The following is a 24,886-nucleotide window of genomic DNA, read 5'->3' on the forward strand; positions in this document are numbered from 1 at the left end:
CTATGCACATCTCACATGAGCTTGACCTGTGTGTTTATTTTCCATCTCATTCCAAAACGGGTGTCACCGCCAGTGTGCCCAGCACATGTTGGGCTGGTGTATTCACTGAGGGAACTGCTATGTATTCATGTTGCACGTGACAGCCCTTACTGTGGAGATGAGAGGTGTGCACCGTCTCTCTGGCCCAGGGAGTCTGAGGACGCACAGCAGAGCCCAGTACATGAGCCCCAGATTCTTGGTTCCTGTGTATCCCTCCCTCCAGTGTAGAGTCAGCACCACTGGGATGGGGAGCAAGGGTCAGGCTGGGAGGCGTCTCCTGCCTTGCAGAGGAGGATTGCTCAGCACAGGTGTCATGCTTTATCCCTTGAGCCTCCATGCCTGCATTGCCTTCTCAGACACAGGCCAGTGGGCAGATCCCCTGGGGTCTGCCCTGTGCAGGGGTTTTGCTTCACCTGCTCTTGCAGAAGCGGGGGACTTGCAGAGGACCCCTCAGGTGGTTTGATCCTGGAATTTTCTTCTCTTGTTTCTCCATCCTGCTCCCTTCCTCGTAGAAAAAGGCCTCTCTCTGCTGGGCTTCCGGCTGTGCAACTACAGCGTGACCCGGAGAGTGCAGAGCGTGGAGGCTGTGCAGATGTCCCGCCTGACCCGTGTTCCCTGCGGCGGCTGGATCCCCTGGCGGCGCTGCCCCAAGACCGTCTACCAGACCCGGTACCTGGCAGTGGAGGTTCCGGAGCCCAGGAATGTGACTGACTGCTGTGAGGGCTACGAGCAGCTGGGCCTTTACTGTGTTCTGCGTGAGTCCTGTCCGGTCTTGGGATAGCCACTGTTCACGCCCTTAGCCCCGAACTGACTAGCTCCTTCTGGAATGCTGCTTCTCAGCCTCCTGTGTGCAGCTGGGTCATTCAGAGGGCTGGCCCAAGCACAGGGCACTGGCTTCAGCCCAAGGTTTCATATCCAGTGGGTCAGGTGTGGAGTACACGTTCTCACGGGTGCTGATGCAGCTGGTATGAGGCCCCACCTTGAGAACCTGTTATGGGTGTTGGCTGTCAGACATGGCTGCATATTAAAGTCCCCAGAGCTTTAAAAATGCTGATGGCTGGGTCCCTTCTCAGAGACTGATGGATTCCATCTGGGGCAGAGCTTGGGCACGGAGATCTTTTTTTTTTTAAGGCTCCTCCAGCAATTCTTGGGTTTCCCTGCCAATGCAGGAGACATAATAGATGAGGGTTTGATCCCTGGGTTGGGAAGATCCCCTGGAGGAGGAAACGGCCACTCCAGTATCCTTGCCTGGAGAATCCTGAGGACAGAGGAGCCTGGTAGGCTACAGTCAGTGAGGTCACAAAGAGTCAGACGTGACTTAGCGCTTAACAGGCACAAATGTGCACCAGGAATTCTAGCTGGCAGCTAAGTTTGAGAACCAGCATTTGTATCTCCTCTATATTGGCAGCCAGTTTTTCATTCTAAAGACTGTGAAATCCTTATCTAACTCCAATCTGTAAGCGATGGAAACTGTCCAGAGGCCTCCAGGCCCTCTTATCCTTTCTGTGTGACTTAAAGATGCTTGGGGTGGTGGCCAGCACTGGTGTGGCTGGTCCAGGCCGTGTCTGAGATTGAGGGGACCAGACTGTGTGGGGGTTTGGGGCTCAGCCTCTTGACCCAAAGGGAACTTCCCAGACTTCTTCCAGGGCGAGGGTGCAGGCGGGTGCATGTGTGAATGTGGGGGAGGTGTGATCATTACTTTGAGTCAGTTCCAGAGCTAAGATGGGTTTCTGAGCAGTCAGGAGGTAGCCCCATCCCCACACCCATGGTGGAGGGGAAGCGAGAAGGGTGGGGCTCTGTGGGAGGCCATGGGGCACCCTGAGATGCAAGGGCCACCACCTCCAAAAGCAGAAAGCGCCAGCTTGGGAGGGTGCAGGGAGGGTCCCACATGCACCAGCGCCGGGGCTGGAGGCCAGGACAGGCAGCAGGCTAGGTGTGGACCCTGCACCCTCAACCCCGGGGGCTATAAGATGTAGAGTCGGGGATCAGTCATATCCTGCGGATGGTTGCGTGGGTGGCACAGAGAGTCCTTCTGAGCTTGCCCTCCCCTCAGGTCCCCAAAGCCCTCGGAGGTCAGGAGAGCTATCTGCACTGACCCCGCTCAGAGGCCAGACTCAGAGATGACTGGACAGCTCAGAGTGAGCAGGTCTGAGGAGCGTACCTCTCCCTGCAACTTTGAAATGACACCACGGTTACCAACGCCACCACCAGTAAAAGCCAGGAAGGGCGGGGGCATCAGGTCTGGGGCTGGGCGGCTGCTGTGTGCGCATGCTGGTTCCCTAAAGGGAAATTTGTGGGCAATGGGGGGGCTGTCCCTTGGTGCTGGGTCCGAGGAGTCTCTTCCTGCGCTGATTGTGGGCCCCCTCCGCTCTCCTTGTCTCTAAGGGCCACGTGTACAAAGGGTGGTTCCCCCGCCCTGGGAGCACCCTATTCTTGGGCAGGGGATGCCATGTTGGGGAGGCCTTAGTTGGGGCTCATGGCACTTGGCTTGGAACATCAGATTCTGGTTGATGGAGGGGCCACCATGCCCCGCCCACCTTCACCTGTGGGGGCCACACTTCCCACCTGCTGGTTGTCATGGGGCTGGTGAGGTCACAAGTCCAGAGGGCCGGAGGCATTCTTGGCCCCACTCAGCCCCAGCAGTCCCCCTTCTCTGCCGTCTGCTGCCCCGCAATTCTCACAAGCGAATTCTCCCGGATAGAAGGCAGGGAGGAACCTGCCGCTCATGTTTCTTCCCAGCAGACCATCCTCTTGGGGCCTCAGCCCCACTTTTAAAGTGTTAGTGCCTTTAAATAGAAACCCACCAGGTGGGAGAGGCCCAGAACATTCTAGCTAAGAGTCCCGTGGGCAGATCTGCTCTGGGAACTGCAGGTCGTGGGGTGGCTGGTTTTTGAGGGTGGGGAGCGGGTGGAGGCGGTGGGAGTGACAGAAGGAGCAGTCACCCAGAAGGCCCCCCCAGGCCCCACAAACGGGGCTGAGATGGGGTGGGGGGTCCACAGTCCCCCCGGACCTTAGAAGGGTTGCTCCAGAAGCATCATGAAGAGGAGCCAGTCAGGATCCCTGAAGGATGGAGAAGAGAGAGGAAAAGGGGGCTTGATTGCGGGCATCCTATAACGTTCAGTGGAGATTCCTGGTCACCACTGGACAGGAGATGATGGGGACAGAGACCAGGGAAGGCGAGTGCCTGGACCAAGAGGGGGCAGACTCGGGCGTGAGTCTCCCTGAACCCCGATGGGTTCAGTGTGTGGTGTTGGGCCCAGAGACCACTGGGAAAGTCCTGGTTCGGTGTCTGGACCCCACTGGGCAATGCGGCTGCTGAGGGGGCTGGTGTGTGATGGCAGACCTAGGGCGGGGACCGGCAGCGTTCGTTCGCTATGGCTTGTGAGGTCCTCGGCGAGCATATGATTCCCCCCACCTCCAAGCTTGGGGGCACCACGTGGGCAGCTGGAAAGTACCGGTCGGAAGAGTTTACGCCATGGGTACCGGCAGCTCAGTTCTCTCCACGCCTGCCTGGCTTCTCTGATCAAAGCCTGAATGTTGGACCAAAGTTGGTTTCATGATGCCTCCTGACAGCCTGGCTCTTTGGAACCGGAAGTGAGAAGTCTCTGGAAGTGGTGCACGGAGACCTGTGCCTGGGACTGATCATCAGAGAACCCGGCAGAGGCCAGCCCCTGGACGTGGTGGCCACAGGAGGAGCCAGAGTGTCTGGGAAAGGAGGAGGGCAGAAAACAGCTCACCTGGGTGTGGGGCTTCTCACATCTCAGCAACCTCAGCTCAGAGGTCTCATTCTCAGCAGCACCAAAACCTCAGCCTTGTTCTCTTCTTTCTCCTCCCACTCAACAGCTAAGGACCTAAAAAAGGGAAGAGCATTATGAGAACACGTGGCATATTTTTCAGTCTAGATGACCTTTTCAATTTTTTTAAGTCCCACATTTTGAAAGCAATGGTAAGCCATACATGGTTTTATTTAAATGTCTTCTTAAAATACAAAAAAAAAGAATACACAAGCCGTGGAGAAAATTTGGAAACAAAGAAGAGAGAAAAAAAAAAAAACGGGAAATTGCCCATAATCACCCCCCTCCTTGCCCCACAAGAATAACCACTGTTAACATTTTCTTCTAGTTTCCTTCAGGGCAGACGTTTTACAAAAGCATGGTCACCCTGTTGAAGACATTTTCTTGTACGCTTTCACCCCTTGGCAATTTATCTGGAACATCTTCTGTGTCAATGGATCGCATTCTCCAGCATGATTTAATGCCCACAAGGCATTACCTCATAGGGATGGATCAGCACTAAGCAATCTCCTACCGCTTAACATCTCGTAGTTTCCAAGTTTTTTTTTTTTTCATTATAAATAATGCTACAATGGGTAACGTATGGTGCAAACACGGCTGCACACAAGTTGGACTATTGACCCAGGATGGATTCCTCAGAGGAGGACCGAGCATCGCAGTGGACGCTCAATACCTGCAGTTCCTGCATGGCTGGTCTCCTTCACACGACACGCCTTGGACCCCGCTGGACTGGGAGCCTACCCCAAACTTCCCATCTCCTGGGCTGATGGCCAGGGTCCCTTTGAGGAAAGAGGATTGTGAGGAGGAGTATAATCTGATTATTCCAGAGTGGATCAGACTCCCCGGCCCTGGCGAGTCCTCAGGGCGGTGGCTCAGATAGAAAGCTCTGCCTTATTTCATTAAACCGTGACTAACTGGGATGGCCAGGTGCTGGGCAGTCCGGAGGCATTGTTTGTGTCGGGTTAGGGAAGGAGAAGCAGATTTTTAACTTTCTACCAAGCTGGAACTGTTGACTGTTCTCTTGGGCTCTCCGTAGGCTGGCCAGCCCTGAGGGACAGAGAGAAACCACCAGAAGCCTTCAAATTAAGACAGACTGTAACTCAAAACTACTTCTATCGTGATCAAGCAACCATTCTGGGAAGTCGGTATTTCTTCGTGTCCTATATTTTCCTTTCATTCAGATAAACCTCCTGTTGTTCAGTTGCTCAGTCGTGTCCAACTCTTTGCGACCCCACAGGTTGCAGCACCCCAGGCTTCCTTGTCCATCACCAACTCCCAGACCTTGCTCAAACTCGTGTCCATTGAGTCGACAATGCCATCCAACCATCTCATCCTTTGTCATCCCCTTCTCTTCCTGCCTTCGATCTTTCCCAGCATCAGGGTCTTTTCCAATGAGTCAGCTCTTCGCATCAGGTGGCCAAAGTATTGGAGCTTCAGCTTTAGCATCAGACCTTCCAATGAATATTCAGGGTTGATTTCCTTTAGGATTGACTGCTTTGATCTCCTTGCTGTCCAAGGGACTGTCAAGAGTCTTCTTCAGCACCACAGTTCAAAAGCTTCAATTCTTCAGTGCTCATCCTTCTTGGCTGGGAATAATTTTAGATTTCCAGACAAAGATTTGTCAAGACAGTAAAGAAAGTCCCCCGCCTCCTCTCCCAGAGTCCGTAATGTTAGTTCTGACACTTCCAGGGTGCATTTACCAACCCGGGTGCCTTGCTGTCAGCTCTACTCCATGCTTTATTTGGATTTCCATTCCCCCCCAACATCACTTTTCTGTCCCAGGGCCCAGGTTATTAATACATTCAGATTCATGTATCAAATATCTTCAGTGGTGAGGTTGCTGGTTTTTATGATGGGCGAGAAAGTACAGAGCTCCGGACCCCTGGTTGGTGGCCCTCCAGGGATTTCCGCATTTCCATCCCAGCCCCGCCTCTTGGGCTGCCCTGCGCTTCTGTTCTTCATGCCCCCAAAACCCTCCCTGTGTGGCCGCTTCTCCAGGACTTCAGACATTGGACTAGCCACCGAGACAATTAGGAAGTGAGGAAGGAGCCAAGGGCAGCGTGGAGAGGAGAGCACTCCCGAGAATGACCCTCAAGCCCGGACTCAGCTTCCACAAGGAGAGAGCTGATGGGGACCCTCTCTGCATGTGTTTCAGCAGCTAAATCTTCTCCTCCTTGGCCAATGCAGCTGCCCTGGTGATGTGTTCCCAGCAGGAGGGGCCACTCCCTCTTTTCTGTCTGTGGAGTACCCTGCAGAGAGCTCAGGGGACCCCAGAGGACCACCGTCAGTACTCAGCACTTCCCTTCCACCCGGCGAGCCCACAAGTCCCCCCAGGGACTGGTCCTCCCCAGCTCTGTAGGCGTCTTTCCAGAGCACGGTTGTCACGCCTCCTCTGACTTTCCAGGGGTTTGAGGGGCCTGGAGCTGTGCTTCTGAATGTTGTGTGGGACACAGAGCCTTATGTGGACCTGGGCGGGAGCCAGATGGGTTTGAGTGACATTCATGCTGGCATGGAGCACTTATCCTCGGGTGGGTAGCCAGACCTCATGCAGGCCCTTTCTCGGATGCTGGCGCTGGGGTCTCACCTTCCTGGTGCTTTTCTCCCTGCTGCTCTTAGCCCCCTGGAGCTCAGGGCTGTGAAGCCTTTGGTGTCCTATGCTGCCTTCAGCTCCATCCACTGCTGGGCTTGCACAGACCCACAGGTTCTCCCGGGGGTCAGCCCTGCTGCCCCCGATGCCTGGATGTCCCGTAGCGCTGGCTCACACCTGGCCACCTGCCTCCAGAGCAGCACACCCAGCTTCTCCCAGGTTCCCGCTCTGTCTATCCTCTGTGCTTTTCTGTCCCTGAATATGGGCACCCTGGCTCCTGGCTACATCCCCTAGGACCCTGCAGATTCTTAGATTGCTAAAAGCCCTTTTTCTTTAAAAGACCACTCATGACTCCCCCAGGCCCCTGGCTAAGGGTTAGGGCACTGGTTTCCCCGAGTCTCACATGGTGGCTCCAATCACATCTGGCCACACGCCCCGCCCCCCCCACATCATTTTCACTTCCTGCGGGCTCTTGCCTGCACATCCGCATTGTCTGCCCAGAGCTGTATCACTCCACGCAGAGCACGTTGTGAGTGGTGGCCCTGGAGACGTGAAGCCCACAGCCCTGCTGCCTGACCTCAATGGACCTCCCGGGAATTGACCGGGGAGGCGACAGTCCACGCTGCCCACATTTCCATGTGCAGGCCCTGAAGGCTTGCCAAGCTTCCCATCTGCACAGCCAAATTCTGGCTGCGCCCAAGCCCATTCTTCCTGTAGCTTCCTGACCCAGCCCACCTGCTCACCCACTATGCCATCACCAGGCCCACTCCTCATTCTTGCCTTTACCCCTCACTCTGCACACTGCTGCCCCCTGCCCAGGCATAAAGGCTGATGGCTTGCAGGCTCCTATAGACCCCATCTCATGTTATTCTGTGTCCCCATCTTCCAGGACCCTCAGGTGGCTCTCGGGGACTGGAGCTGCCGCACACCATATGTAGAGCCCCCAGTACCTGCAGTTTGACAAAGCACCTTTCCACCCCTTGGCCAACGCCATGAAATCATCCACATTCTCTGTTCCTTCCCTCTCCTATCCTGCTTCGCTGACCTCCCCAACGGCAGTCTGACATGCTCGTCTGAGCTGTGTCCTGCCTGCCGGGGAGGCAGGGGCCTGTCTGAGAGCCCATTGTGATGGTCCAGGTGAGAGATGGTGCAGTGTGGACCAGGGTGATGGGTGCAGGCAGCGGGAAGCCTCTGATGCTGGAGCCCTATAGATGCTTCTCTACAGTGCAGTCTTCTCTGCCCACCTGCTTCCGGGCCCTGCCTTCCTCCCCACAGTGTTCATCTGCTCGAACTCCCATAGTTCTGTTTGTACACTGGCCCCCATCCACTGGACTCCAAGTATCCTGAAGGCAGAGACTTTGCCTCTGGCCTTCTCCTGGGTGCTGGGCACCTTGTGCTGAACCTGGCACATAGTAGGTGCTCAGTAAATACTGGATGAGTGAGTGAGCTCTTAAGACGCAAAGCAGCAAGGGGGCCTCTCAGGGGGTGGTGGGGGCCCCCTGTACATGGACTCCTAAGGCCAAGAGAAAGAGGACACCCAGGCCCCCAGCCAAAGTTGCCCTCCTCCCAGAAAAGTTGGTCAGGATACATTAGAGTCAGAGCAAACGGTCTTAATGGCTCCTCTGCAGGGCGTGGCGAGGCCCTTGAGTGGGTTGCTCTGCGTGGCTCAGAGCTGCAGACGGATCCCTCTGCCCAGAGGCATCTGGATGTAGCACCACGTGTCCCATTGGGGATTCTAGAGCCAGCACCACTCATCACTCATCACCTCATCACCTGTCCCCCCAGCCCTGAACCGGTCTCAGGAGTTTGCCTCCAGACCTGGGAGCTGCCCGGTGGTGGGGCTGGAAGCGTCCGCCTTGCCGTGCACCCTGGATGCTGACTGTCCTGGTCTTCAGAAGTGCTGCCCCTCATCAGGGGGCCACCGCTGCTCAGCCCCTGCAGCCCCAGGTAGGGCAGGGGCCTGATCTGGGGGCGGGGGGCGGTGGGTTTCTGGAAGCAGCAGCCTGGGTTTTACAGGGAGCCTACAGCCTATGTCTGGCCTGTTCCACTCATCAATATCTGGCCACTGACCCCTCAGGGGGACGTGTGCTCACAGATGCCCTGAGTGGGGAAGACGTTCCCGGAAGAGCAGGGGCCCCAGTTTCCCCAGATTGACAGGGGAAGCCCTTGGGGCTCCGGTGAGTTTGCTGGGAGCTGAGCTGTGTCAGAGCTGGGTGGTGTCGGGCTGTCAGCTGGTGCAGCCCCATGCGGACCACTGTGTCTGGCAGGACCATGGCCTGGTTCTCAGGTTCTCCTGGCGGGACCCTAGGAGAAGGCAATCGTCAAGGTTCAGGGCTAGGGAAACACATATAATTGTATATGTTTTATATAGGCTTCCCAGGTGGCACTAGGAGGTAAAGAATCTGCTAGCCAATGCAGGAGCCACAGGAGACTCGGGTTCAATCCCTGGTTTGGGAAGATCCACTGGAGAAGGAAATGGGAACCCACTCTAGTATTCTTGTTTGGGAAATCCCATGAACAGAGGAGCCTGGTGGGCTATGGTCCATGGAAAGACTTGGAATAACTGAGCACACATGCATCATATTATATATGGTGCAATATATATTGTAATTCATTATTTATTGGTATAGCACATAACTTAGCATAGTATAAAGTAATAGAGTATATAATTTACTGTATTATATTACAGGGCTTCTCTGGTAGCTCAGCTGGTAAAAAAAATCTGGCTGTAATGCAAGAGACCCCAGTTCGATGCCTGGGTTGGGAAGATCCACTGGAAAAGGGATAGGCTACCCACTCCAGTATTCTTGGGCTTCCCTGGCGGCCCAGCTGGCCAAAAATCTGCCTGCAATGCGGGAGACCTGGGTTCAATCCCTGGGTTGGGAAGATCCCCTCGAGACAGGAACAGCACCCACACCAGTATTCTGGCCTGGAGAACTCCATGGACTGTATAGTCCAGGGGGTATTATATTATATGTAATATATAATGATACTCATACTGTACACATTATAGTTTATATACTATAAATAATATATACAGTATTTTCTAGTATCGAAGTGAAGTTAAAGTGTTAGTCTCTCAGTTGTGTCTGACTCTTTGCGATCCCGTGGACTGTAGTCTGCTGGGCTCCCTCGTCAATGGGATTGTCCAGGCGAGAACACGGGAGGGGTTGCCATTCCCTTCTCCCGAGGATCTTCCTGACCCAGGATGGAACGCCGGTCTCCTGCGTTGCAGGCAGATACTTTACCATCTGAGCTACCAGGGAAGCCTATCTAGTATACATTGTATGTAATAATATACTATATAGTATACATAGGATTATCTGTAGTATGAGAGGAGCCTGGAGAGGAGGCGGGGGAGTGTGCCACACCGCCCCAGTGACCTCTGGTGACCCCACCCTGTCCTGGGCCCGTGGCTCACCCACGTTCCTTCGCACAGCTCCAGACAGCAAGCGGGAGGGTTGCTGGTACAACGTGACAGTTGTGGTGAAGATGGACTTCAAGGAGCTCCAGCAGGTGGACCCACGGCTTCTGGATCACATGAGGCTCCTACACTCCATGGTAGGTTGGAGGGGGAGGAAGGAGCTCCATGAGTGACCCCAAGTGAGTGCCATTGAGCCAAAAGTGAGATCTTCCTTAAAAATGGCTTGAAAGAGGTATGATTTTCATGCAACAAAATGCACTCTTGCAAGCGTGCCATTTGGCGTGTTTTGAGGTACCCAGTATACAAGCCCCGCACCCTCACGGCGTGGAGCAGGGAACTCCTCCTCTCTCCAGGGTCTGTTGCTTAAGCACAGCGTGCTGGGTGCAGCCGGCCCAGGCCTTGGAGCTGTACCCTTGAGTACCTCCCTTAGGGATCCCGAGTTATGGCTCCCGATTGAGGGAGCATCTCAGAAGTTTGGAAGGTGCCGAATGGGGCCTCTAGGTAGGGCTCCACCCCCTCGGCACCATCCATGATTGGGGCTGGATGGGTCTTTGCTGTGGGGCTGCCTGTCCCATAGAATTTTGTGGCAGGCCTGGCTCTAAGCACAAAATGTGCCCAGCTGTGACAACCAAAACTGTCTCCAGGCGAAGCCACAGGTTCCCTGAGGGGTGACACCGGCCCCCTGGGGAGCCCCAGCCTAGACACAGCTCAAACTTTCTGGTGCCTCAGCAACGCCTCCAACCAGCAGGATATCTTCACCTTCTGGGTGTCCCCCACGCCCCCACCCAGGTCCTAGGAACCCAGCCAGCAGGGGCAGGCACTGCCCGTTACCCACTGTGAGGTGCCTGCCCTATATGGTGGTCTGACCTCAGGCCCAGCTTCCCAGACGAATGACCCACACAATCCCCCACAGGCGCTGAAGGGCCCTCACCTGGAGAGATGCTCGGCCATTGCCTCTTGAAATGCTTGATGATTCCTGAACAAGGGGCTGCCTGTTTTCCTTGTGCACTGGGCGTGGCTGGTCCCGCCTGACCATCAGGCCCCACAGATGTGTCCCATGTGCCATGACATCAGACCCAGAGTTGGCTAGGGTGAGCCCCAAACAGAAGGCACACTCCCTCTCATTGCTCTGGGCTGTCAAGTAACTGGCTTGAGAGGTACTCTCAGTCATCACCTTGACCCAGAAGTGTCCACTGGAAAGATTTCTGTCTCTCCTTAGCTTGTTGCAGAGTTTGCGATGCACAGTATGCCAGTAAGAACATGGCCAGTCTGCAGCCAGACTGCCTGGATTCAAATCCCAACACTGTCACTCATCAGCTGTGTGACCTTGGGCAAGTTACTTAACCTCTCTGTGCCTTAGATTCTGTTAAACAGAAATCATCATAATCCTACCTGAGACAGTGTCTGTGAGGTTTAGACAGTCCATGTAAAGAGCTTAAGATGATGCTGATCTGGGTAGGTTCTGAGCTGCTGTGGTTGCTGGTTTTTGTATGTCACTGTCTCCTGTCACCCTTTAACTCTTCGTGTGTGTAGGGTTTTTCCTCCCTGCCGGAGAAGCCTGTCCGCATGGGCTCCTGACTGTAGCAAATGCTAGGCACTCTGACTAAGGGGTTTGCAAGAGGCTGGTGTTGGCTTTCAGCTCTGCTGACCCCCGTGAAGGGTTTCAAGCCTGCCGAGGAGGGTACAGGCTTTGGTGCCCCCAAAACACCTTCTGGTTCCCTGGGGAGACTCGGGAGCTTCTTGGCAAAGCCTGCTTCAGTGAGGCTCTTCTGCCTGTTGGTCATGCTGCTTTTCCTGGCTTCCCAAGGCCAATAATACCTTGAGATGTCAAGATACTAGACTGGAACAAAAGGAAGTCAAGTGGAATGAGAAAAGGGATCATTAAACTTCAGAAAATATCAGACGTGACTTGACACCTAATTCCATACCTGAATCTCTGTTGTCAGCTGCAAGGGGTTGGGGGGGTCCCACACTGACCCGTGCCTCTTTTTGGGGCTACCGTGGCAGAGCGCACAGGCGGGGGTACACGTCAGATCTCTTCTTGGCTTCCCCCTGTGTCCTCACACCATTTCCTTCTGCCAGCATCTGTCTGCGTCCAAATTCCTCGGTGGAAGGACACTAGTCATGTTGGAGCAAGGCCCACCCTAATGAGCTCATCTTAATAATTAATCTGCAGCAGCCTTGTCTCCAAATAAGGTCACATTCTGAGGTGCTGGGGGGCTAGAACTCCAATGTGGAGATTGTTTTTGGTTGGGGCGGGGGACACGATTCAGCTGCAAAGTATAATCTGGTTTGCAGGACTTCTATTGGAATGAAGACAGAAATAAAAATATTGTAGAGATTTTTCTTTTTTGCACAGGAGAATGGTGTGTGTGTGTGCATGCACTCTGTGTATGTGTACAGCCTATAAGATCTCTGGACCTCCATCCTCTCCCAGTCTACCTGATGGGGTACCCTTCTACCGCATGATGCTCTGACCCTGGTTTCACAGGTCACCAGTGCTCTGGAGCCTCTGGACACCACTGTCCACCACCTGCACTCGGCCGGGAGGGACACCTTGACCACAGTGTCCTGGCTGCTGCTGGGCCTGCCAAGGCCGGTGCCCGTGGCCCGTGTCTCCGCAGTGCTGGACGGTGTGGTGAAGCACATCTATGAAGTGATCGATGTCCAAGTGCAAGGTGGGGCTTCCCTCAGTGGTCCCCTTGGGGTCAGGGGCCACAGGAGTGCTGGGAGGATCATCCAATAGGGGGGTAGGGCGTACTCACCTCTGGCTCACCCCAGCTCGAAGTTTACACTCTAGATGCTGAAGCCAAGATTTTGAGAACTGGTTCTGTACCAGCATCACCTTCCTCTCCCCTCACCCCACCTTGTTCACCTCTCATAACGGGTTTCTCCTTCCATCCAAGTGGGACTGGAGGCTGAGTCCCAGAACAGCCCACAAGTAACCCGCGTCATCTGTTCTTGGGGTCCCAGATTGCCCTCTAGTCTCTTTCCCACCGTTGCCAAGGACATCCTTGTATCTAGAAAGATATTTTTGGCCATGCCACGTGGCATGTGGGATCTTAGTTCCCTGACCGGGGATTGAACCTGGGTCCCCTGCATTGGAAGGCAGATTCTTAACCACTGGACCATCAGGGAAGTCCCCAAAGAGTCTTGAACCAGAATTTATATAGAGCTGAATTTGGTGAAGCACACTGATGTGTTTTTGGAAGAAATTACCTGGTATTTGTTGTGTGTGTGTGTGTGTGTGTGTGTGTGTGTGTGCGTGTGTGTGTTTCTATGTCAGGGGTCAGCAAACTTTCTGAAAAATGGTCAGATAGTAAATTTTCTTTTGGCCGTGGGCCTCATGGGCTGTTTCAGCTGCTTGGTTTTGCCACGTGGCATGAAAGTAGCTGTGGCCAGTCTGTGAGCAGATGGGTGGACTTCAGTAGAAGGTTCTTTCGAGCTACAGGAGGCAGCTGAAGATTGCTGTGTCCCTGGGAGGGTGGCTACTCTTGTGAGACAGCTCATTCCAGGACGCTGGAGGTCACACACCAAGATGCCAGAGTCTGCAGCCTGGGGAAAGCTGTTTTGCTGTTGTTTAGTCACTAAGTAATGTCTGACTCTTTGAGGGGCCGTGGACGATAGCCCACCAGACTCCTCTGTCCATGGGATTTCCCAGGCAAGAATCCTGGAGTGGCTTGCCATTTCCTTCTCCAGGGGGGTCTTCCCGGCCCCGAGATGGAACCCACATCTCCTGCATTGGCAGGCTGATTCTTTCCACTGATCCACCAGGGAAGCCTGGGGAAAGCTCTAACGATGGCATTTAATTATCTTCAAATTCCACAACTATTCTTAAAAACCAGACTAAGCAGTGTCCATAAGCCCCAAGTGCTTGTCTTGTCTGTTCTGACAGGCTTCTGTCGGGGGGACCCTGAGAACTCTCCTGTAGGTGAACAAGGAGGGATTGTGTCTCAATCACTTGCATCTTGGGGGTAGGGCATCTGAGAACATCCATTATAGGTGCAGCTTGAATTGGGTGGTTTGGGAGAAGAATGGGTGAGGATGTGGGACTTGTTCTAGCTTGGATGCTGTCCCAAAGCAGAGGTAATTCTGTGACTGGTATCTCAACAAATCTTACCCACAGGAAGGGGCAGCCAGCATGAAGATGTGCTAGGGTTGGTAAAGAATGGATAGCCCCTCACTGTGGCCAAGAGAGGGGGTTGGTACTTGGCGGGAGATGCCGGTATTTTTCTGTATGGCTTAGATAAATGGTCTTGTCTTTTGTCACTCTGTCCTGGCCATGGAGAAGCCTGGTTGCCTGTTCTGAGCTGTGCTCCCACCAGATAGGGGAGGGCCAGGCCCCTTCTGCACAGAAAGGCTGCTCTGCCCTCTTTCCCCATCCACACAGTGCTGCCCACAGGGCTGATGCATGGGGAGGATGCCCGGACCCCATGAATTCAGACTCAACACAGCCCTAAAGTGATTTCCTCAGGCCACAGCTGTGCCCTGAGCTGCGGGCTGGCTGCTCTGGTGGAGGAGGCTGTGGCCGATGGGGCCTCTAAGTCAGAACATTAAGAGGGCCCCCAAGACCGCAGCGCCATCCACTTCCTCAGCTCGTGTGACACATCTTGAGGTTGATGGGGGTGGCCCCGATGAGCATCCTCACCTGTTCTTCTCCGCAGACGTGAACGAGTGTTCCTATGGTGAACTCAACACCTGTTCGGGGAGGGAACTGTGTCTGAACGTGGAGGGCTCGCACCAGTGTGTGGGTTACATGAAGTCACCCGGCTCGTCTCCCCCGGAGCTGGACGGCACGTGTGCAGGTGAGCGACCGGGATCTCCGGGTGGGGAAGGAGGGCCTTAAGGAATCTTGCAGGCTGGACGGTCCTCTGACTGCAAGACCCTCTCTTCTGGCAAAGAGGGAAAGACTGGCTTCTAGATAAGAAGGCTCACTTAGTTCTTTTGAGTGTTCTTGACCTCATAGCTGGCTATTCTTTTCTTTTTTTTAATTGTAGTGTAGTTGATTTAGCATGTTGTGTTAGTTTCAGGTATATAGCAAAGTGAGTCAGTTATATATGTGTGTGTGTTTTATATATGTACATGTACATGTATATAAATGTGTATTTATTATAATATTAATATTATCACATTATATATTATTATATATTATATTGTATATATTATATGATTTTATTATGTTATTGTATTAAAATTATACAACAATATCATAGAATATTATATTATATTTAATATAGTATGATATTTAATGTTTATTATATTATTTATATTTATTATATTTATAAAAATATATATTTATATATTTATATGATTTTTCAGATTTTTTTGGTATTACAAAATATTGAGTAGAGTTCCCTGTGAAAGAGTGGGCTATTCTTATCTTCTCTGAGTTGACAAATGTTTGTTTATGTGCCATTCACCATGCTAGATGCTGGTAAACATTTATGAATATGCTGTGACAGATATATGAATAGGTCATAATCTTTGCTCTCGGGGAACTCAGTAGAGAACATGCCAGATGTTCTCCAGGCTGGTATGTAAACAGGATGCCTGTATAATTTATTGTTTAAATGCGGACTCAAAGAGTGAAGGCGGCATGATTACTACTTGCCCTGGGTCCCCAGGAATAACTTGGACTGTCCATGGGTTGGTAGGGTCAACTCCACACCAGTTCAAACTGGTTAAAAAAGCAGTTTAAAGCAACCAACTAGATGGCAAATGGAAGTGCCGAGCGCTGGTGGACACACCTGAAAGGAAGTCCCAGCTCTGTGCGGGTCTGGTCGTGGGGTCATCTCCTGCGGAAGACAGGTGTGAACCAGCTACTGGTGTATGTGTCTGGCTCCTGTGAGAAATCATTGTATTTCACAAAGAGCTGGAATCTAGGTGGTGAAAGGCAGTGAGGAGAGGTGGATTCAAGGAACATTTTAGAGACTGAAGCTTTGGGACTTACTGATTAATGAGATGCCGAAGAGGAAGAGAGGAACAAGGCAGTATGTCCTGGTGTAACCATGAATAGATGGCAAATGAACTAGCAAGACTAGGGTTATTATAATCATGTTTGACAATAACAGTTTAAACTGAGATGGAGATGAAAGCAAGTGGAGATGCCAGGTGCTGACTGTGTTGGATCATTGGGGCTGGAGCTCAGAGCAGGGCCTGGGATGCAGTAAACTTGGGTTGTCCACGTACAAGTGGCATTTGAACTCTGGGCTGGTTGCGAGAAGGGAAGAAACCATGTATTTAAACATCTTCCCAGGTGGGTCAGTGGTAAAGAACATGCCTGCTAATACAGGAGACATGAGTTTGATCCCTGGGTTGGGAAGATCCCCTGGAGAAGGAAATGGCAACCCATTCCAGTATTGTTGCCTGGAAAATCCCATGGACAGAGGAGCCCTGCTATCTACAGTCCATGGGGTTGCAAAGAGTCAAACATGACTGAGCGACTAAACGACTCCAGGAGCAGGGGCTTGCAGAAGTGAAGTGAGGTGGAAGGAAAAGCAGGAAAGATGATACCCAGAAGTCAAGAATGGGTGATGCTTTACAGACATTTACCAAGAAAGGGCTCAGAGAGATTAAGCAGGATCTGGAGAAGAGGTGGGCTTCCAGTTCAGTTCAGTCGCTCAGTCGTGTCCGACTCTTTGCGCTTCCAGGAGGGTCTTATTTGAAGATGGTGATGCCAAAACATATCTGTGTGCAGTGGAAGAGACACACTGTTTCTCACAGCTTCAAATGGTGGGTTGGAGATGAACAGGTAGAGGGTTCAGCTTGCACCGACAGGGCACTGAGGGTCAGGAGCACATCCATTCACTTACCGGATACATTTTAAAGAGCACCTATTACATGCCAGTCACTAACTGCTCTAGCTGGGATTCTTCAGAGTCCGAGATTCCCTTGCTCCCTGGGAACTCATATTTCAGTGGGGAAGATGACAAAGATGTGGACAAACATGATACAAATTATGGTGCAACAGTTCTGCTACGGAGGAAAATGGTGTAGGAAAGAGATGGGGCAGGTGCGCTGTCTCAGGTGGAGTGGCTGGGGCTGCCCCTGGGGTGGGGTGACCTTTGTGAGTGTGAGGGAGTCATGAGACTGACAAGAGACAGAAGGAGCTGGTGGGCTGAGCCATGATCCCCAAATGACTGCTTCCTACCCCAGTACCTGTGAGTAGGATATCTCACATCATAGAGGGGCTCTGCAGGTGGGATTAGGCTGAGAACCTTGACACGGAGGTGACCTGGATAATCTGGGTGGGTCCAATGTCATCACAGACTCCTCGGGACGGAGAGGCTGAGGCTCCAAGCCAGAGATAGCAGATATGACGAGGGAGGCAGAGAGGGGAGAAGAGCCGCCTTGCTGGCCTTGGAGGTGGGACGGGACCACCAGCCTCAGGGTGTGCGCCCCTCCAGGGACTAGAGCAGAAAGAGATGATTTTCCCTGGAGCCTCCAGAAGGATTGCAGCCACACCTCGATGTTAGGCTTCCGGCCTGCAGGGCTGTGAGAGCACATTTCTCTTGTCTTCGGCCACTAAAGTGAAAGTTCTTTATAGCAAGGGCTTTACTTTCACCACCAGACACACCCACAACCTGGCATCATTTCCACTTTGGTCGACCCCTTCACTCTTTCTGGAGCCATTTCTCTGTTCTTCCCCAGTAGCTTATTGGACACCTACCAATCTGGGGGCTCGTCTTCTGGTGTCATACCTTTTTGCCTCTGCATACCGTTTATGGGGTTCTCAAGGCCACAATGCTTCAGTGGTTTGCCATTCCCTTCTCCACGTTTTGTCAAACTCTCCACCATGACCCATCCGTCTTGGGTGGCCCTCCACGGCTTGGCTCATAGCTTCATGGAGCTACACAAGGCTGTGATCCATGTAGTCATTTTGGTTAGTTTTCTGGATTGTGGTTTTGATTCTGGAGGCGGTGGGATTGTGGTTCTTGTTTGTTCTATCTGCCCTCTGATGGAGGAGAAGAGGCTTGTGCAAGCTTTCTAATGGGAGAGACTGGCTGTGGGGGAAAACTGGGTCCTGCTCTGGTGGGCAAAGACATTCTCAGTAAATCTTTAATTTTCTGTTAATGGGTGGGGCTAAGCTCCCTCCCGGTTAGTTGTTTGGTTGCCCTGAGGCAACTCAGTCCTGGGGTCTACATGGTAGGGCTCATGGTGACCTCCACAAGGACTTAGGCCAACACACATCTCCCAGGACCGCAGATGCCAGTGCCCCTATCAGCAGATTACTGCTGACTCAAGCATCTGCAGGAGACCCTCAGAGATTCAGACAAAACTTAGCAACTGAACAAGAACAAAGTGAAAATGTTAGTCGCTCAGTCACGTCTGACTCTGAGACCCCATGGACTATGTAGCCTGCCAGGCTCCTCTGTGCATGGGATTCTCCAGGCAAGAATACTGGAGTGGGTTGCCATTTCCTTCTCCAGGGGATCTTCCCAACCCAGGGATCAAACCTGGGTTTCCTGCATTACAGGAAGATTCTTTACTGTCTGAATCACAAGGGAAGCCCAAAGTGTGTGGTAATTCTTCCCAGCGGCCACAGGAAATGAATACCAGGAATCAGGGCCCAGCAGCATGGAATTCAAGAATCGGGAAGCCGGTGGGGGTGGAGCCAGGCAGGAAGGTTGGGGACAGGAGGCAGAGCCAGGCAGGGCCCACATGGTGTAGACACAGCAAGACCACAGGGAATTATAATATTTTACTCTAGAAAATTGTAGACAAGTATACACACAGAGAGAAGAGGATAACAGATAATCTGGTGATGCTCCTAGGACCCATGTTTTGTATTCCCTCTTCCATCCACCCCCTCCTCCCCCATCCCCATTATGCTGAAGTCTCCTTCCTCAAACCACTTCATCTGTTACTACATCAGAATGAATTCCTAGGAGAGAAGAGTGAGATTTTTAAAAAACCAAAGCAATAATTCCTTAATGTCATCGAACAGTGTGTTGAACTTTCTAGTGGTCTCACCATTGTCATAATTTTTCGGTTTGAGTTACAATTTAAATCAGGTCTACCCATTAGTAGGCTTCAGGTTTGATCCCTGATGGGGGAGATTCTCCTAGAGGAGGAAATGGCAACCCACTCCTGTATTCTTGCCTGAAAAATTCCACAACAGAGGATCCTGGCGGGCTAGAGTCCATCCCCACAAAACAGTTGGATGCATGCATGCTCACCCATTAGTAATGGTGTCTCTGATGTCACTTTTTAAACTAGAAGTTTCCCCCTCCATCTCTGTTTCCTCGTAGTTGCTGGGGGATCCCGCTCCCTTAGCCCAGCAGAGTTTCCCACCGACTGGGGTCTGCCAGTCTGCATCCCTGGGGCTCCCCATCACCCTGACCCCTGCTGGAACTTCTGTAAACCATAGCTGGCCCTGGGGCAGGCCTCTTTGGTGGTGCCCAGGCCCCCTTTGTACCAGGTGAGTTAATGAGTGCTTACAAGTGTGTTGAATATATAGGGTGGCGGAGCAAACCAGCTCTACCAAGATGCAGCTGTCAAAATCTTACAACCCCGGCCGGGTGACACAGCTGTCCCTTCCCACCCGCTGCACTCAGAATGCGCTGCACACTCAGCAGTGTTGTGTGCCCTGCTCCCTCACTCCAAAGCCCTCACCAGCGGCTCTGGAGTGGTTTAAGGGCACCCCCAGCTCCCTCGTTCTTCAGGGGAGGGGGTACGTAGGCTGCATCCTGTTCCGGACTTTCCTGAAGGGTCCCACTCTGCTCGCTGCCTGAATGACATACACCTCACTGCCACCTTCCTTCCTCCTGTGACCACGTTATGCCCAAATGTCCCAAACAAACCGCCGGCTTTGGAATCCCTGTCTCTGGGCCAGCTCCCCAGAGAACTCACACTAAGTAGTAACCCAAGCACATCTTCACCCATTTATCAAACCTCGGCGCTTGGCTGTGGGGGTGAATACAGGGGACACTGAGATGTTCCACCTGGTCCTGTGATGTGAGACCACCTGGGATGTGAGTGTGTGCCAAAGTCACAACAGAAGGAAATGTGACGTTTTAGACAGAGGTCAGTGAAGAGAAGGATTTTTTTTTTTATCATCTGAATTTTGGACCTGAATGCTACCAAACCAAACTTGGGTCTGTTTGCCCCTGTGTCACAAAGCCAGTCTACTAATGCCAGTCATGGTGAAGGTCATGAGCCTGCTGAGGCAGGCTGGGCAGTGGACTGTGAAGGCTGAGTCGCATCGGTCATCAGAGTCATGCAGTGGCCTTGTGGATAAGCCCCAGACACCAGGGATGGAGGAGCAGAGCGTGAAGGAGGCTGGGCCTGAGGGACCAGGATGTTCTCTTAGGGCAGACCACCTAAGCCACCCCTCCAGCCTGACCCCTGGACCTGCCCCTACCCTCACCCCACGTGAAGAACCAGCTCACAGCCCCCCTACTCCACACCTTGGAAGTGAGCAAGGGAAACTGTTACTTGTTCTTGCTCCACCCACCCCACCCTCACTGCAGCAGGGGCCCCTCTAGAGCCTTGCCTGAATTTCTACCATTAAAGAGGCCAAGAACCCGGGTCAGTAGCAGGAGGACAGAAGAGGATGCTGTGGGGTAGGTCTTTGATGGCCTTAGTATCTCCTCTCAAGCAGTTCAGCAGAAATGTGGGTACACCTGATTCAATCTGGCCTCTAGAACTTCCTCTTATCATTCTGGGACCTGATCTATTACTTTAACAACATGCTAATAGCAGTGGAAGGATAAGTCAACCCTAGTCTTAGCACCCTAGCAAATGATTTTTATTTTCCCCTGTCCTTCTGTTTTTTTAATCTTATTTAAATCCTGCTACATATGCACTTTTATATTCTGGTTTCTTTACTTCCCATTATGTCGTGTAAAGATTTCTGAGAAGCAACCTGGTCTTTGTGATTACGATTTTCGATGGATGAGTTAACAGTGGTATGCTACAGCATATGATATAATGCGCTTAGCTATTTCCCTCAAGGGTGGCTTTTAGGTCACTTCCAACATTCTGCTCTGAAGACTAGAATGTTCTTGCTAATGTAAAGTGGTTATGGAGAATATTGTTACAGTTGAGTTTGAATTAATAATTTAATCCACATGTTCCTTTCCCTTTGAAGGGAGGGGTTGGCTATTCCTAAAGTCTCTGGGTTTTTAAAAAACTTTTTATTTTATATTGGAGTATCTGGTGACTCAGACTATAAAGGATCTCCCTGCAATGTAGGAGACCTGGGTTTAATCCCTGGGTCGGGAAGATCCCTTGGAGAAGGGAATGGCTACCCACTCCAGTATTTTTGCCTGAAGAATTCCATGGACAGAGGAACCCAACAGGCTACAGTCCATGGGATCACAAAGAGTTGGATACCACTGAGCAACTTTCATACTCAGTCGATTAACAATGTCGTGATAGTGGACAGTGAAGGGACTCAGCCATGCCTATACATGTATTCATTCTTCCCCAAACTTCCCTCCCATCCAGGCTGTCACATAACATCGAGCAGGGTTCCGTGTCCTATACAGTAGGGCCTTGCTGGTTATTCATTTTAAACAAAGCAGTGTACTCGTGACCATCCCAAACTCCCTAACTCCCTTACCCCACCATCTTATCCACCTGACAACTCTAAGTTCTTTCTCTAAGTCTGCGTGTCGGTTTCTGTTCTGTTCAGTTCAGTTCAGTCCATTCGCTCAGTCGTGTCTGACTCTTTGTGACCCCACGAACTGCAGCACACCAAGCCTCCCTGTTCATCACCAACTCCTGGAGTCTACCCAAACCCATGTCCATCGAGTAGGTGATGCCATCCACCATCTCATCCTCTGTCATCCCCTTCTCTTCCTGCCCTCAATCTTTCCCAGCATCAGGGTCTTTTCAAATGAGTCAGCTCTTTGTATCAGGTGGCCAAAGTATTGGAGTTTCAGCTTCAGCATCAGTCCCTCCAATGAACACCCAGGACTGATCTCCTTTAGGATGGACTGGTTGGATTTCCTTGCAGTCCAAGGGACTCTCAAGAGTCTTCTCCAACACCACAGTTCAAAAGCATCAATTTTTTGGCATTCAGCTTTCTTGATAGTCCAACTCTCACATCCACACATGACCACTGGAAAAACCATAGCCTTGACTAGACGGACATTTGTTGGCAAAGTAATGTCTCTGCTTTTTAATATGCTGTCTAGGTTGGTTGTAACTTTCCTTCCAAGGAGTAAACGTCTTTTAATTTCATGGCTGCAATCACCATCTGTTTTGTAAATAAGTTCATTGGTATCATTTGTTTTTAGATTCCACATATTAGGGATGTCACACAACATTTCTTTCTCTGACTTCACTCAGTATGATAGTCTCTAGGCCCATCCATGTTGCTGCAAACAACATCATTTCATTTCTTAATGACAGAGTAATATTCTGCTGTATGTGTGTGCGTGTGCGTGTGTGTGTGTTTGTGTATAAAGACCACATAGTCTTTTTATCTTTTAAAAAAGCACCTGCCAGCCCCACTTCTGCAAGAAAACACTCCTCTCTTGTGCCCTGGGGCTTTGTCTGATTAGAACCTTGTGCCTCTTCTATGCACAAATGTGCCCACAAAGCTTTTCACAGAACCCCTGTAGACCATCCCAGATCACCTGGACTGACCCCCAGTAAGCATGAGTGCTAAGTCACTTCAGTCGTGTTCACCTCTTTGAGACTCTATAGACTGTAGCCCACCAGGCTCCTCTGTCCATGGGATTCTCCAGGCAAGAATACTGAAGTGAATGCCACGTTCTCCTCCAGAGGATCTTTCCAACCAACGGTTGAATCTGAGTCTCTTATGTCTCCTATATTGGCAGTAGATTCTTTAAATCCTAAAGGAAAATTCAACCCTGAGTATTTATTGGAAAGACTGAAGCTGAAGCTCCAATATTTTGGCCACCTGATGTGAAGAGCTGACTGACTGGAAAAGACCCTGATGCTGGGACAGATTGAAGGCAAAAGGAGAAGGGGGTGACAGAGGATGAGATGGTTGGATGGCATTGTCGACTCAATGGACACGATTTTGAGCAAATTCTGGAAGATGGTGAAGGACAGGGAAGCCTGGTGTGCTGCAGTCCATGGGGTCACAAAGAGTCAGACACAAAGACTCAACAACAAGTGCCACCTGAGAAGACCAATGGACATGGAAGGTTGGAATAGTCATCTGCTCAGGCATCTGCAAAAACATCAGGCTTCATTTACAGAGAGAAATACTACCAAACTGCCACGATGCTGCATTGTAAGTTTCCCTCAAGATAAAGGGCCACCTGACAGTTGAACATAAACAGAGAAAGCGAACCGCCCTAAATTCACTTCCAACAGGGCAGGAAAGACATAGCTAGTGTCTCCAGATCAGAAATTTAGAGTGAATTCCAATTGCACATGGCTAAGGGAAATAGCACATGTTTTAAATTTAGAAGCTAATATAATAAATGAGCTATCTGCTGGAACGAGTTAGAGGTATAAATCCATGGAAAATACAGCACAAATCTCAGATGCTTTTCTTGTGAAATTAGTCACCCAATTAATGACACACGGGGCAGCTGGATTCTTGCACAAAACAAAAACTGTAAGAGATGTCGCCCAGTTTGCACTTAATGTTCCAGGAACGTGTTCTGCATTCAGGATGGATGGAACTGGATTCAAGGGTCATCCTAACTCCCTTCAACATGGTCCCTTCCCAGTTGGAGCCTGATGATGGTGTGCATCTTGGTAAATAACTGTTCTGGGTCTGCTGCTTGAGGAAGGCAGGCTGCCAAAGACGGCCACTCAAGTTCACATGCCTGATCTGCAATCAGCTTTTTGACAATTGAAGGCTCAACACCTTGGCTCTGGCCCTCAGTGTTTCTACCTTCATAAGGTTCAGGTGTCTAACTGAGAGGTCCAGGGGTTAAAGACAAGTGGAGCCTGACATGGGAGATATGGGAAAGGTCATGGCACTGGCATCAACCTTCCTGCCCCACCAGACATGGGTCAAGGCTGCCTGGAATAAACAAGGGCTGAGACCCTTGGACACAGAGAATCCAACGTGCTTCATGAGATCAATGTCGACTCCTGAATTCAGATTCACAGCTGTAGCCTGGGGAGGGCCACAGGGCAGGGGTACCCTGGGGTCACTCGCAGTTGAGAATTGACTGATTTATTTTCTGGGACCACATTTTAAGAGGGAGAGGCATTGCCAAGCCGGCAGCAGTGACAGAAAGTGTCCTGGCCGATGAACTGAAATCCAAGTCAGAGGGAAGGCGGCAGGGTCAGAAACAAAGGATTATTTCCAGTTTACAGTATCTCAAAGTCTGTCCACAGAAGAGGGAGGGAGTGGCCTTAGCATGTCAGAAGTTGGCTGGTTTTGCAGCAACATGGAGAACTTTCCAACCAGATGTGCTGTCTCGCCAACAGCTGCCTTGAAAACTACTTAGTCTGGGGAGGTGGATTCATTTTCTGGGGCTGCTATCATGAAGCGCCACAAACTTAGGGGTTTAAAGCAACAGAGATTTGTTCTCCCGCAGTTTGGAAGGGCAGAAGCCTGTCATCCTTATCCCTGGGTCCAGGTCGAGGTGTTGGCAGGGCAGGTCCACTTTGGAGGCTCTAGGGAGATCCCTGCTTTGTATCTCCCTCTTTCTGGGGGAGCATGAAGTCCTTGGCTTGTGGCCACATCACTCCCACCTTCGAGGCCGACACAGCATCTTCAGTTCTTCTGCTCCTTCTTCACTTGGTCTCCTCCTCTGTGTGTGTGTGTTCTCTCTCCCATCTTGTGATTGCACTTAGGGCCCACCTGGATAATCCGGGACCGTCTCTTCTCAAGACCCTTAATTTCATCACCCCTGAAAAGACTCTTTTTTCCAAATAAGGCCACATTTGCAGGTTCTAGGGATCGGGAGCTGGTGTCTTTGGTGGTCACTCTGTTCCCGGTGATGGGATCATTTAGGAGTGCAGCACAGTGCAGGGGGCGGGGAGCTTTGTCATTAGTTATTGGGCAGCTTTGCCATTTACTTTCTCCTTGACCTTTCTGGGCCTCAGTTTTGTCCTCTGTAAAATGGGATCATAGTAGTCCCTGGTATTGTTGGAAAG

The 24,886-nt window shown here is 51.5% G+C and overlaps 1 protein-coding gene and 1 long non-coding RNA gene across 2 annotated transcripts in view; one reads left to right on the forward strand and one right to left on the reverse strand.

Moving 5' to 3' along the window:
- The window catches only part of UMODL1 (uromodulin like 1), a 77,767-nt gene that overhangs the window by 4,016 nt on the left and 48,865 nt on the right, over positions 1-24,886 (forward strand). The window contains exons 2-6 of the mRNA XM_070466810.1: positions 552-794; positions 8,206-8,367; positions 9,860-9,981; positions 12,336-12,522; positions 14,509-14,649. Of these exons, the coding sequence (XP_070322911.1) occupies positions 552-794; positions 8,206-8,367; positions 9,860-9,981; positions 12,336-12,522; positions 14,509-14,649 (855 nt within the window). The remainder of the gene's footprint in view (positions 1-551; positions 795-8,205; positions 8,368-9,859; positions 9,982-12,335; positions 12,523-14,508; positions 14,650-24,886) is intronic.
- Positions 773-7,519, reverse strand: LOC139034816 (uncharacterized). The gene is made up of 3 exons (XR_011487384.1): positions 7,371-7,519; positions 3,777-3,890; positions 773-1,196 (listed from the first exon to the last, which is right to left on the reverse strand). It is a non-coding gene; the product is annotated as an uncharacterized lncRNA (long non-coding RNA).

This window comes from Odocoileus virginianus, chromosome 4 (assembly GCF_023699985.2).
Source record: "Odocoileus virginianus isolate 20LAN1187 ecotype Illinois chromosome 4, Ovbor_1.2, whole genome shotgun sequence".
Lineage (NCBI taxonomy): Eukaryota > Metazoa > Chordata > Mammalia > Artiodactyla > Cervidae > Odocoileus > Odocoileus virginianus.